This window comes from Solea senegalensis, linkage group LG4 (assembly GCF_019176455.1).
Source record: "Solea senegalensis isolate Sse05_10M linkage group LG4, IFAPA_SoseM_1, whole genome shotgun sequence".
Lineage (NCBI taxonomy): Eukaryota > Metazoa > Chordata > Actinopteri > Pleuronectiformes > Soleidae > Solea > Solea senegalensis.
In genome coordinates this window covers 2,630,163-2,643,588 of record NC_058024.1, presented here as the reverse complement: position 1 = coordinate 2,643,588, position 13,426 = coordinate 2,630,163, and the positions used below count along the sequence as shown (strand labels likewise).

The window sequence follows — 13,426 nt, the reverse complement described above, 5'->3', positions numbered from 1 at the left end:
TGTTATGATTCTTGCACTTTATTCTTTTGCTATAAAGTATTCCTTTTAGATACTTTACACAAGACTGGTTGTGTTCACTGGGCCATCAAAAATAGTAAACTTATTTGTATTTGATACAATAAAGCAATCAAAAAACATCAAAAATTTATGTCACTGAACCTGACAAGAGCCGGTCAGAAGAGCCGAGTCATACGCGCTAACACACACACACATCCAGTGTGAAATGGGCTTCAGCACAGAAGTATTTCAAAGTGATTACACACACACAAACATAAACGCTCCTAAATGTTACATCCTGGACCCTTTTTTTTTTTGTAGTCGGTGGGTGTTGTGTGTCATCTGACAAAGTCGTTTTGTGCAAGTCTTGTAACTTGGCACTCGCTGTGGTTTTTGTGTCGAAGGAATCTTTGAGTAAACTAGCAGCGCAGGGTGGAGCAGGCGAACTGCGGTGGCTGCAGCCCAGAGGTCACGGGGCGGCCTCGTGCTTGTCTATCATGCTGCTGTTTTGTCTCCAGCCAGTCGAACCAGTCACAAAAGCCCGTATCTAAGGCTGTTTGTGTTGTTGTTGTGGTGAAGGTGGCCGGTTCCACCCAGTCCCTGGTTCTCAGCGTAGCCTGAGAAGACGGGGAGGGCGAGGGGAGGCCTGGAGCCCCGGAGCAGGGTGGAGAATTCCTGGATGCTGCCTTTACGGCCCCAGCGGATGTTTAGAGCACACACACGAGGTGTGACCACTGATGTCATTTCTTTTGTCTGGGAAGAAATGAAATGCTTCTCAGTAACACAATGAAGAACACGTTTCAGGGGGATCAAAATACTTTGGGCTCTGAACAAGCAAATAAATACCTTCTCCGCAGCCATGCCTTTATTTTGTTGTGTGTGTGTGTGTGCGCATGTTCATGGGAATTTTGTGCTGACAGGATGCACAGACGTGTGTGAGCGCTGTGAAAGGAAACGAGACCCAGAGTGGTCGAGCCCAGAAAAGTTGCTTTCCTATAGAAAAGAATAAACAATGAGGTGAAAAGCTGAAATTTCACATATTTCTCTTAGGACAACACCCCCACCTTGTGGTTATTTTTATTTTTAGAGAGCTGAGAATAAGTTTCACTTGTGTAACTAAAAAGCATCTAATATGGTAGTGTTTCACACGTTTTATCCCTTTGTCCTATGATGTTTTTCAAAATAATAATTGCTTCAACAACACCATTTATTTATTTTTTAATTGTTCTATGTTGTTTGCCAATTTAAAACTACATTATTTATTTAAGCAACTAGTCTGGTCATTTAGGTACTGGTCAAGTGGGGGGAAAAAGCAAAATGAGCTTAAAATTACCTCACAATATTCCCCTCATAAAAATATTCCTGATCATTTCAAAATATAAATTGTGTTTTATATGAACGCGATATACTTCACAATAAAAAACATATTTGATGCAAAATTAATCAATAAAAAGGAAAAATTGCTGACAGGCCACATGAAATTACACCTCTGCTGTATCTGCAAGAATTAATCAATTACTCAGTGATTAATCAATTGGTAAATACTACTTTGATAATCGTCACGTACACATTTAGACAAGGATGTCATTTAGTGTCATGTTTTCACAGTATTAATCATAGTGATAATTCTCAATTGTTATAACTCATAATTGCTCAGTGTCCAAATAAATATTCCCTGACCGGGAATCGAACCCAGGCCGCGGCAGTGAGAGCACCGAATCCTAACCACTAGACCACCAGGGACATGTTGCATGTGAATTCCACAATTTTTTGATTTTTCAGCTTCTGAAATGTGAGTATTCCCTGGTTTCTCTGCTCCATATGATTAATTTGAGTTTTAACTGCAATTACATATTTTACCCAAAGTGGAATTCATGTGATGGCACATTATTTCATTTATTTTAGAACTGTCCACTCATTGACTGCAGGATTATTTTCTCCCAACTGAAACATGACTCCCTCTGAATTTTAAAAAGTGACTTTCTCGTTCTTCCGCCACGCATTCTGGCCAAAATGTAAAGAAAAGAATCTGTCTAAACTGACATCAGGTTCACTGTTTGTATGAAAAATGGGTTGTATGGACTTCTAGTGCTTTGTTGTTGTTGTTTTAAAGTGTTTTTACAATTGATGATATGTATGCACTGATGTGGAATTCTGTATTTTAAGTGACTGAATTCACTGAGAATTATATCACATGTTTGTCCTTATTATGTAATACATAAAAAAAAAAAAAATAAGAGACCATTGTTTTCTCCACCAGATGAACGATATCATGTTGTACACGTACCCGCAGCAGGATGGCAAGTACAGACTCAAGAACACACTCTCTCTGTCAGGAATGAAGGTGAACATTTTTATTCTTATAGCCCTTTTGCAACACAATTTCTCTGTGATCCGTTTTTTTTATAGACTAAACTGGTTTGTTTTTGTTCCTACAGGTGAGCAAACCTGTCCTGGACAACGTGCTAAACTGTCTAAAAATCGAAGTGTCGGACATCACCATTACGCTCTCTGCCGGGTGAGAATCTTCCCTCCTGTTGTTTTTTTAACCACTTGCAATGTAAAACATCAGCTCATTCAGTCTTTGCGTCTCTTCAGTTCCGTTGGGGAAAGAGAAGACTGGTTCCACACACTCAGCCGGGCCATAGCGGACCACGCTGCAGGTCTCTGCACGTTCGGTGGACCCTGCAGTGAGGTACTGACATTTTATTTTATCAGGTTAAGCCACTTTGAGAGGAATCGCCTTGTTTTTAAAGGGTTTCCGAAACACACACGTGTATCTAATAACTTACTTTTCATGGTAAATGTGGAGATGTAGTGTTCAATATGCAAAGAAGTGTTCCCTGACCGGGAATCGAACCCGGGCCGCGGCGGTGAGAGCGCCGAATCCTAACCACTAGACCACCAGGGAGTGGTGTGAGTGGATTCACTGGAATGTCAGACATCCGTGACATGTCCTCATTAGAAGACATTTGTTAGTAGTACACAACAGTTGCCAGTAGGGGTCACTGTCTGCCCTTATTCCATCATCTCTTCAAAATGACATCCTAGTCCTGAATTATATACAGAAACAAGCCACTTTGGGTGAACCATTTCATTATAAAGAGGTCAGAAATGCAAAATACAGTGCACAACACAGGCAAAGTCACTCCCACACTCACTAATTAGAGATTGACCATCTTTTGCAAATTCTGCATTGAACACTTTCCATTTTTAAACACCAATATTGAACACACACCAAGGGATTAGGGAAGTCACAGGGTTTGGGCACCTGGCTCCGGGACACATCAATGCACGATTTGTCACAGGGTTTGATCTGTTTCCATGCCCTACATGTGTTCACTTATCTTTGTTTAAAAGTGACCAAGCTAGCCAGGAGTCGAACCGAGAATCTTCTGATCTCCTCTCTGTGTCTCATGTGAATATCTGTTATTTTGGACATAAGGAAACCTGGTTTTATCCACTCATTTAAAGGCCCATTTAATAATAATATCTACGCCTGCCTAAGTCTATTATCTCTTTAGTTATCTCACTTTTAGTCAGTTGTTATCTCAACTTCAGTCCTGCAGGAAACTGAAGTTTGTAACTCAATCACTCTCCCAATCCAAAGTCCAGATATTACATACTGTATATATATTATTGTGTTGTGTGTATGTATATATATGTATAGATATATATATATATATATGTATGTATATATATATATATATATATGTATATATATATATGGAGAGAGAGAGAGAGAGTGAGATGATGTAAAATCAGTGATTTTCTCTGTGGACTTTGGTGCAGGGAGTGACGACTTTCTTCTCTGAAAATGCTGTGAGTTCTCTGATTGCTTACTTTTCATGTTAAATGTGACGGCAGGGCAGCATTTAATGTGTTGTTGCAATTCACAGAGGGTTTGTAGACATGGGATCGTGACTGGTTGTTGTAACGTTCCGTTTGCAAAAGAGAGTGTTCCCTGACCGGGAATCGAACCCGGGCCGCGGCGGTGAGAGCGCCGAATCCTAACCACTAGACCACCAGGGACATGTGCTTAAAGCATCTGTACTGGAATGACAGGCATGTGTGACAACTGATCATTAGCAGACGTTTGTTGGTATTACACAACAGGTCACTGTCTGCCCTTATACCATCATCTCTTCAAAATGATAACTAGTCTCTGAAAGGAACTGTCCCTTCAAGTTTTGTGATTCTCACAGGGAAATATGGTTTAAGCTGTTGTTGTTCCCTACACGTGTTCACTTACCTGTGTTTCTGTCTTAAAAGCGACCGAGCTGGCCAGGAGTCAACGTAGAATCTTCTGATCCGTAGTCTGACGTGTTAACCATTGCGCCACTAGCCCTGTCCTTCCCGTGCTGCAGACCTCTTCAGAGAATTCATCCTCTCTGTTTCTCACGTGAATATCTGCTATTGTGGACACAAGGAAACCTGGTTTAAGCCACTCATTTAAAGACTCACTTGATACTATCTACATAAACCTAAGTCTATAATCTCTTTCGTTATCTCGCTGTTAGTCAGCACTTTCCTTCAGGAAACTGAGTGTAACGCACTCACTCTCCCACACCAAAGTCCAGAGAAAAATCAGCATTTTTAGCTCACATTGTTTTCAATTTCCTGTGCCAACCAGCCAATGGGTGTTTTGGAGTTATGCGGACAAACTGTGCTGCTCTACTGGTGCCTCATGGGTCTATTTGTGTCACTTAGATAAATCTGAAACTGCAAGATTATGTTTCAACTCACAGTGGTTTTGTACACGTTACCGTAGTGATTGTAAGTGGCTGTCATAACTCATATTTTCAGTAAGTGTGAACACAGTCTGGGAAGTGATGTAAGGACACATCAGCATTAGAAGCATTAGTAGACATGTCTACTAGCATTAGTAGACATGTGTGCACCATGTTTCTGTCTTAAAAGTGACCGAGCTAGCCAGGAGTCGAACCTAGAATCTTCTGATCCGTAGTCAGACGCGTTATCCATTGCGCCACTAGCCCTGTACTTCCCTCTGTTAGAGCTGTTCACAAAATTCCTCCTCTCTGTGTCTCATGTGAACATCTGCTATTGTGGACACAGGGAAACCTGGTTTTATCCACTCATTTAAAGGCCCACTTACTAATAATATCTACACCTGCCTAAGTCTGTAGTCTCTTTAGTTATCTCACTGTTAGTCAGTTGTTATCTCAACTTCAGTCCTGCAGGAAACTGAAGGTTGTAACTCACTCACTCTCCCAATCCAAGGATAGAAAAATCAGCATTTTTAGCTCACATGGACACACTTGTTACATTTCACAGTGGGTTTGTAGGCATGTGATAGTGACCGGCTGTTGTAATGTTCAGTTTGCACACAAGAGTGTTCCCTGACCGGAAATCGAACCCTGGCCACGGCGCATCTGTACTGGAATGACAGGCATGTGTGATAACTGTTCATGAGCAGATGTTTGTTGGTAGTACACAACAGTTGCCAATAGGGTCACTGTCTGCCCTTATACCGTCCTCTCTTCAAAATGACAACTAGTCTCTGAAAGGATCTGTCCCTTCAAGTTTAGTGATTCTCACAGGGAAATATGGTGGAAACTGATGGTTGGTATTCACTCACTCTCCCAAAATCATTAGCATTAGCGTAGTCATAGCAAGTGGCTGTCATAAATCGTAATGTTCAGTTTGCAAAAGAGTTTTTCCTGACTGGGAATCAAACCCAGGCCAGGTGAGAGCGCCGAATCCTAACCACTAGACCACCAGGGACATGCTTACCTTGTTCTGACCGTCTTTACTTGAATTACATACATACATGAGGAATTGCTCATGCAAAGATCATTGTTGGTACTACACAGTAATGGCCACTATCTATGCCTTATTCTTATAATGACAGGCATTAGTGACACTCATTCAACAGCAGACTGTTGAGTGTAAGATGGGCAGCTTTAGGTGGAGATGACCTTCCGGTTTTATCCGTTTGATGCATTTCAGTAACTTTTTCAGGGGTTCAGTCGACCAAGAATTTCTTTGGGTGATTACAGCCCTATTGGTGACAGAAGTTGGTTATTATAACTTCTAATATTCAGTGCATGAAAAGTGGGCAGCACTTATTAGCGTCTGGGAAGTGACAGAGCACGAGATGTGAGCCGATATTGTTCCTTCCTTGTATCCACTTACCTATGTCTCTGTCTTAAAAGTGACCGAGCTAGCCAGGAGTCGAACCTAGAATCTTCTGATCCGTAGTCAGACGCGTTATCCATTGCGCCACTAGCCCTGTACTTCCCTTGGTTAGAGCTCTTCACAAAATTCACCCTCTCTGTGTCTCATGTGAACATCTGCTATTGTGGACACGGGGAAACCATTCATTTAAAGGCCCAATTAATAATAATATCTATGCCTGCCTAAGTCTATAATCTCTTTAGTTATCTCACTGTTAATCAGTTGTTATCTCAACTTCAGTCCTGCAGGAAACTGAAGTTTGTAACTCACTCACTCTCCCACACCAAAGTCCAGATAGAAAAATCAGCATTTTTAGCTCACATGGACACAGGAGCTGCTGCTCTACTGCTGCCTTGTCGGTTACATACTGCATATATATAATTGTGTTGTATATGTATACATATATATGTATACATATATATATATATATGATGTGAAATCAGTGATTTTCTCTGTGGACTTTGGTGCAGGGAGTGACTAGTTTCCTCTCTGAAAATGCGGCGAGTTCTCTGACTGCTTACTTTTCATGTTAAATGTGACGGCAGGGCAACGTTTAATGTGTTGTTGCAATTCACAGAGGGTTTGTAGACATGGGATCGTGACTGGTCGTTCCGTTTGCAAAAGAGAGTGTTCCCTGACCGGGAATCGAACCCGGGCCGCGGCGGTGAGAGCGCCGAATCCTAACCACTAGACCACCAGGGACATGTTGCTCTTGCTCCAAGCATCTGTACTGGAATGACAGGCATGTGTGACAACTGTTCATAAGCAGACGTTTGTTGGTAGTACATAACAGTTGCCAATAGAGGTCACTGTCTGCCCTTATACCATCATCGCTTCAAAATGACATCTAGTCTCTGAAAGGAACTGTCCCTTCAAGTTTCGTGATTCTCACAGCTGCTGTCTTCAGCTGTTGTTGTTCCCTACATGTGTTCACTTACCTGTGTTTCTGTCTTAAAAGCGACTGAGCTAGCCAGGAGTCAACGTAGAATTATCTGATCTGTAGTCAGACGTGTTATCCATTGCGCCACTAGCCCTGTCCTTCCCGTGCTGCAGACCTCTTCAGAGAATTCATCCTCTCTGTGTCTCACGTGAATATCTGCTATTGTGGACACAAGGAAACCTGGTTCAAGCCACTCATTTAAAGACTCACTTGATACTATCTACATAAACCTAAGTCAATAATCTCTTTCATTATCTCGCTGTTAGTCAGCACTTTCCTTCAGGAAACTGAGTGTAACCCACTCACTCTCCCATACCAAAGTCCAGAGAAAAATCCGCATTTTTAACTCACATTTTTGTTTTCCGTTTCCTGTGCCAACCAGCCAACGTGTGTTTTTTGGAGTTATACGGACAAACTGTGCTGCTCTACTGGTGCCTCGTTGGGTCTATTTGTGTCACTTAGATAAATCTGAAACTGCAAGATTATGTTTCAATTCACAGTGGTTTTGTACACGTTACCGTAGTGATAGTCAGTGGCTGTCATAACTCAGATTTTCAGTAAGTGTAAACACAGATAAACCAGGTGCAGGAGAAGTGGGCAGTTCGTAACAGCATCTGGGAAGTGACACAAGCAGCATTAGATTTGAGCTGCTGTCGTTCCCGACATGTGTGCACTTGCCCATGTTTCTGTCTTAAAAGTGACCGAGCTAGCCAGGAGTCGAACCTAGAATCTTCTGATCCGTAGTCAGACGCGTTATCCATTGCGCCACTAGCCCTGTACTTCCCTTGGTTAGAGCTCTTCACAAAATTCACCCTCTCTGTGTCTCATGTGAACATCTGCTATTGTGGACACAGGGAAACCATTCATTTAAAGGCCCAATTAATAATAATATCTATGCCTGCCTAAGTCTATAATCTCTTTAGTTATCTCACTGTTAGTCAGTTGTTATCCCAACGTCAGTCCTGCAGGAAACTGAAGTTTGTAACTCACTCACTCTCCAAAGTCCAGATAGAAAAATCAGCATTTTTAGCTCATATGGACACAGGAGCTGCTGCTCTACTGCTGCCTTGTTGGTTACATACTGCATATATATAATTGTGTTGTATATGTATACATATATATGTATGTATATGTATAAATGTATATATGATGTAAAATCAGTGATTTTCTCTGTGGACTTTGGTGCAGGGAGTGACTAGTTTCCTCTCTGAAAATGCTGTGAGTTCTCTGACTGCTTACTTTTCATGTTAAATGTGACAGCAGGGCAGCGTTTAATTTGTTGTTGCAATTCACAGAGGGTTTGTAGACATGGGATAGTGACTGGTCATTGTAACGTTCCGTTTGCAAAATAGAGTGTTCCCTGACCGGGAATCGAACCCGGGCCGCGGCGGTGAGAGCGCCGAATCCTAACCACTAGACCACCAGGGACATGTTGCTCTTGCTCCAAGCATCTGTACTGGAATGACAAGCATGTGTGACAACTGTTCATAAGCAGACGTTTGTTGGTAGTACATAACAGTTGCCAATAGAGGTCACTGTCTGCCCTTATACCATCATCGCTTCAAAATGACATCGAGGCCGTTTCTCAATACTCAAGTTAGCAAGTATGTACTTGCTTACTTGGGAAGTATATACTTGAGAAGTACGCTGGGAGTATATACTTGCCAAGTACGGGAGTACACAAGTATGTGGTTGTTCCTCAATACTCAAGTATGCAAGTATGTATGTATTGTTCTGCTGTTTGAATGGTGGCTGGCGCCAAGTGCTGCAGCCTCATTAGCGCCACCTACGGTGTTGATAAATGAACATATGAAATACTTTTAATAAATGCATATATATGTTGTTATTATTTTTACATTTTAAATATTTAACTTCATTTATTAATTTATTTCTATTAATATATATAATACAATGTGGAAAATAGATATAGTACAGCATTGAGTAGTGTAGTGTAGTGTATATATATACGTGTACAAATATATACTATTCTACATATCTAATATTTAAATATTATATTTAAATACAGATACAATGACCGTGTGACTTTAATATAAATCTAACATTCAAAGTTGAAATTAAAAAAAATTAATAATATACAAACTTTCAAACTTTCAGGTCAAAACGTTTCCATTAAAATCAAAATAACACGTCAACAACAAATCTATGGATCACACCGAGCATGTAATGACAGCGACGTCTGAGCCAGCGGATCATTTCATCAGGACAGGCCGAGGTAACGCTGCTCTGTGCCGGGCACAGTGAGCGCCGAGCGCCCACAGAGGTGGAGCTGATCACCTCCGACAAACGTCGCTGCCAAACTATAAATGCGTCATATCGTCATACACAAACCACATGTTTGAATTCTAAATGACTAATTTCTCGCCTCAAATGATCTTAAAACTTTGTTCAGGGACACAGAAAAATATTTATTTCAGATTTATATTTCTATTATCTGCTGCTATGCTCCGCCGAAATGTATTCTGGGATACATGGCCATCCCAAGTACGCTTAAGTCACCTCCGATGCATACTTGGTAAACATGGGCGGAGCGAGAACACTTCCGGGTTTGAGAACCGTCCTCGCTGTTCGCTTACTTGAGAATTGGAACAGCACTTGGACTGAGGCTGATGACGTTTTCACAAGTACGGGAGTACGCAAGTACGCACAAGTACGCACAAGTATGGATATTGAGAAACGGCCCTAGTCTCTGAAAGGAACTGTCCCTTCAAGTTTCGTGATTCTCACAGCTGCTGTCTTTAGCTGCTGTTGTTCCCTACATGTGTTCACTTACCTGTGTTTCTGTCTTAAAAGCGACCGAGCTAGCCAGGAGTCAACATAGAATCTTCTGATCTGTAGTCAGACGTGTTATCCATTGCGCCACTAGCCCTGTCCTTCCCGTGCTGCAGACCTCTTCAGAGAATTCATCCTCTCTGTGTCTCACGTGAATATCTGCTATTGTGGACACAAGGAAACCTGGTTCAAGCCACTCATTTAAAGACTCACTTGATACTATCTACATAAGCCTAAGTCTATAATCTCTTTCATTATCTCGCTGTTAGTCAGCACTTTCCTTCAGGAAACTGAGTGTAACTCACTCACTCTCCCATACCAAAGTCCAGAGAAAAATCTGCATTTTTAACTTTTACATGTTACATTACATGTCATTTAGCAGACACTTTTATCCAAAGCAACTTACAAAAGTGCATTTAAACATTTGGGTACAAATAAGAGCTAGAAGTAAGTAAGAGCTTCAAGTAGATCAAACTATGAAGTGCTAGTCATAAGGGCGATGTACAATTTTTTTTTTGTTGTTGTCTTAGTCGAGGTAGAGTCGGAAGAAATGTGAGTTTAGTCGGCGGCGGAAGATGTGGAGGCTTTCAGCTGTCCGGATGTCGATGGGGAGATCGTTCCACCATTTGGGAGCGAGGACAGTGAACAGTCTCGAGTTCTGCGAGTGCCTCTGCGATCCTCTCAGTGAGGGGGCAGCGAGCCGGATTGTCGATGCAGAGCGGAGTGGGCGGGCTGGGGTGTAGGTTTTGATCATGTCCTGGATGTAGGCTGGACCGGATCCGTTTGTAGCATGGAACGCAAGCACTAGAGTCTTGAAGCGGATGCGAGCAGCTACAGGAAGCCAGTGAAGGGAGCGGAGGAGCAGCGTAGTGTGGGAGAATTTTGGTAAGTTGAAGACCAGTCGAGCTGCTGCATTCTGGATGAGTTGCAGAGATCGTCTGGCACATGTAGGAAGACCAGCCAGGAGGGAGTTGCAGTAATCCAAGCGTGAGATGACTAGAGCCTGGACCAGAACCTGTGCCGCCTTCTGGGTTAGAATAGGCCGTATCCTTCGGATGTTGTGCAACATGTATCTGCAAGATCTAGCTGTTGCAGCAATGTTGGCAGTGAGGGAGAGATGGTCATCAAGTGTCAACTCACATTTTTGTTTTCCGTTTCCTGTGCCAACCAGCCAACGTGTGTTTTTTGGAGTTATACGGACAAACTGTGCTGCTCTACTGGTGCCTCGTTGGGTCTATTTGTGTCACTTAGATAAATCTGAAACTGCAAGATTATGTTTCAACTCACAGTGGTTTTGTACACGTTACCGTAGTTATTGTAAGTGGCTGTCATAACTCAGATTTTCAGTAAGTGTAAACACAGATAAACCAGGTGCAGGAGAAGTGGGCAGTTCTTAACAGCATCTGGGAAGTGACACAAGCAGCATTAGATTTGAGCTGCTGTCGTTCCCGACGTGTGCACTTACCCATGTTTCTGTCTTAAAAGTAACCGAGCTAGCCAGGAGTCGAACCTAGAATCTTCTGATCCGTAGTCAGACGCGTTATCCATTGCGCCACTAGCCCTGTACTTCCCTTGGTTAGAGCTCTTCACAAAATTCATCCTCTCTGTGTCTCATGTGAACATCTGCTATTGTGGACACAGGGAAACCTGGTTTTAGCCATTCATTTAAAGGCCGCTGCTCTACTGCTGCCTTGTTGGTTACATACTGTATATATATTATTGTGTTGTGTACATATATATATATATGTATATATATATATATGTATATATGTATATATATATATATATATATATATATGTATGTGTATAAATGTATATATATGATGTAAAATCAGTGATTTTCTCTGTGGACTTTGGTGCAGGGAGTGACTAGTTTCTTCTCTGAAAATGCCGTGAGTTCTCTGACTGCTTACTTTTCATGTTAAATGTGACGGCAGGGCAGCGTTTAATGTGTTGTTGCAATTCACAGAGGGTTTGTAGACATGGGATCGTGACTGGTCGTTGTAACGTTCAGTTTGCAAAAGAGAGTGTTCCCTGACCGGGAATCGAACCCGGGCCGCGGCGGTGAGAGCGCCGAATCCTAACCACTAGACCACCAGGGACATGTTTCCCTTGCTCCAAGCATCTGTACTGGAATGACAGGCAGGTGTGACAACTGTTCATGAGCAGATGTTTGTTGGTAGTACATAACAGTTGCCAATAGAGGTCACTCTCTGCCCTTATACCATCATCGCTTCAAAATGACAACTAGTCTCTGAAAGGAACTGTCCCTTCAAGTTTCGTGATTCTCACAGCTGCTGTCTTCCCTACATGTGTTCACTTGTGGGCAGTACTTAACAGCATCTGGGAAGTGACACAAGCAGCATTAGATTTGAGCTGCTGTTGTTCCCGATCTGTGTGCACTTACCCATGTTTCTGTCTTAAAAGTCACCGAGCTAGCCAGGAGTCGAACCTAGAATCTTCTGATCCGTAGTCAGACGCGTTATCCATTGCGCCACTAGCCCTGTACGTCCCTTGGTTAGAGCTCTTCACAAAATTCATCCTCTCTATGTCTCATGTGAACATCTGCTATTGTGGACACAGGGAAACCATTCATTTAAAGGCCCAATTAATAATAATATCTATGCCTGCCTAAGTCTATAATCTCTTTAGTTATCTCACTGTTAGTCAGTTGTTATCCCAACTTCAGTCCTGCAGGAAACTGAAGTTTGTAACTCACTCACTCTCCCACACCAAAGTCCAGATAGAAAAATCAGCATTTTTAGCTCACATGGACACAGGAGCTGCTGCTCTACTGCTGCCTTGTTGGTTACATACTGCATATATATAATTGTGTTGTATATATATATGTATACATATATATATGATGTAAAATCAGTGATTTTCTCTGCGGACTTTGGTGCAGGGAGTGACTAGTTTCTTCTCTGAAAATGCCGTGAGTTCTCTGACTGCTTACTTTTCATGTTAAATGTGACGGCAGGGGAGCATTTAATGTGTTATTGCAATTCACAGAGGGTTTGTAGACATGGGATAGTGACTGGTCGTTGTAACGTTCCGTTTGCAAAAGAGAGTGTTCCCTGACCGGGAATCGAACCCGGGCCGCGGCGGTGAGAGCGCCGAATCCTAACCACTAGACCACCAGGGACATGTTGCTTTTGCTCCAAGCATCTGTACTGGAATGACAGGCATGTGTGACAACTGTTCATAAGCAGACGTTTGTTGGTAGTACATAACAGTTGCCAATAGAGGTCACGCTCTGCCCTTATATCATCATCGCTTTAAAATGACAACTAGTCTCTGAAAGGAACTGTATATATATAATTGTGTTGTGTGTATATACATATATATGTATGTATTTCTATACATATTTATATATGAGGTAAAATCAGTGATTTTCTCTGTGGACTTTGTGCAGGGAGTGACTAGTTTCTACTCTGAAAATGCCGTGAGTTCTCTGACTGCTTACTTTTCATGTTAAATGTGACGGCAGGGCAGCATTTA

General features: G+C 42.1%; 1 protein-coding gene and 12 non-coding genes across 14 annotated transcripts in view; 1 reads left to right on the top strand and 12 right to left on the bottom strand.

Moving 5' to 3' along the window:
* Positions 1-13,426, top strand: part of fgd5a (FYVE, RhoGEF and PH domain containing 5a) — a 63,657-nt gene that overhangs the window by 39,147 nt on the left and 11,084 nt on the right. For both annotated transcript variants that reach the window (XM_044024260.1, XM_044024259.1), the window contains exons 13-15: positions 2,258-2,341; positions 2,436-2,515; positions 2,596-2,692. In XM_044024260.1, the coding sequence (XP_043880195.1) occupies positions 2,258-2,341; positions 2,436-2,515; positions 2,596-2,692 (261 nt within the window). The remainder of the gene's footprint in view (positions 1-2,257; positions 2,342-2,435; positions 2,516-2,595; positions 2,693-13,426) is intronic.
* trnae-cuc lies at positions 1,669-1,740 on the bottom strand. Its single transcript has one exon. It is a non-coding gene; the product is annotated as a tRNA-Glu (tRNA).
* trnae-cuc lies at positions 2,837-2,908 on the bottom strand. Its single transcript has one exon. It is a non-coding gene; the product is annotated as a tRNA-Glu (tRNA).
* On the bottom strand, positions 3,958-4,029 carry trnae-cuc. The gene has a single exon. It is a non-coding gene; the product is annotated as a tRNA-Glu (tRNA).
* On the bottom strand, positions 4,922-4,994 carry trnar-acg. Its single transcript has one exon. It is a non-coding gene; the product is annotated as a tRNA-Arg (tRNA).
* Positions 6,178-6,250, bottom strand: trnar-acg. The gene has a single exon. It is a non-coding gene; the product is annotated as a tRNA-Arg (tRNA).
* trnae-cuc lies at positions 6,826-6,897 on the bottom strand. The gene has a single exon. It is a non-coding gene; the product is annotated as a tRNA-Glu (tRNA).
* On the bottom strand, positions 7,838-7,910 carry trnar-acg. Its single transcript has one exon. It is a non-coding gene; the product is annotated as a tRNA-Arg (tRNA).
* trnae-cuc lies at positions 8,492-8,563 on the bottom strand. Its single transcript has one exon. It is a non-coding gene; the product is annotated as a tRNA-Glu (tRNA).
* trnar-acg lies at positions 11,415-11,487 on the bottom strand. The gene has a single exon. It is a non-coding gene; the product is annotated as a tRNA-Arg (tRNA).
* On the bottom strand, positions 11,956-12,027 carry trnae-cuc. Its single transcript has one exon. It is a non-coding gene; the product is annotated as a tRNA-Glu (tRNA).
* trnar-acg lies at positions 12,357-12,429 on the bottom strand. Its single transcript has one exon. It is a non-coding gene; the product is annotated as a tRNA-Arg (tRNA).
* trnae-cuc lies at positions 12,999-13,070 on the bottom strand. The gene has a single exon. It is a non-coding gene; the product is annotated as a tRNA-Glu (tRNA).